Below are 219 nucleotides of genomic sequence, written 5' to 3'. Positions count from 1 at the left end.
CTCAGAATAACGAAGCCAACAAGAAGATACTAGAGATACCAGCTGCCCTACATTCCCCTCAGAGTAAACAGCACACCTTCCCTGTACTTACCCTAATACCCTCCTTCCAGGCTATACAATGCCCCGACTTCCCCCTACGGCCACGAGGAGAGTTCGTACACATCTTATGCCGTCCACCGCTCCTTAGAAGATGCCGCTGATAAGTACGAGTAGACGGGA

General features: G+C 51.1%; 1 protein-coding gene across 1 annotated transcript in view; it reads left to right on the top strand.

Annotated features, from left to right (window-relative positions):
- The window catches only part of LOC119593324, a gene marked incomplete in the record, with an annotated part of 1,751 nt that overhangs the window by 1,355 nt on the left and 177 nt on the right, over positions 1-219 (top strand). Inside the window, 1 exon segment of the mRNA XM_037942252.1 lies at positions 111-219. Within this exon segment, the coding sequence (XP_037798180.1) occupies positions 111-213 (103 nt within the window).

The sequence above is a fragment of the Penaeus monodon genome, chromosome 32 (genome assembly GCF_015228065.2).
Source record: "Penaeus monodon isolate SGIC_2016 chromosome 32, NSTDA_Pmon_1, whole genome shotgun sequence".
Lineage (NCBI taxonomy): Eukaryota > Metazoa > Arthropoda > Malacostraca > Decapoda > Penaeidae > Penaeus > Penaeus monodon.
This window is presented reverse-complemented; position numbering and strand designations above follow the sequence as displayed.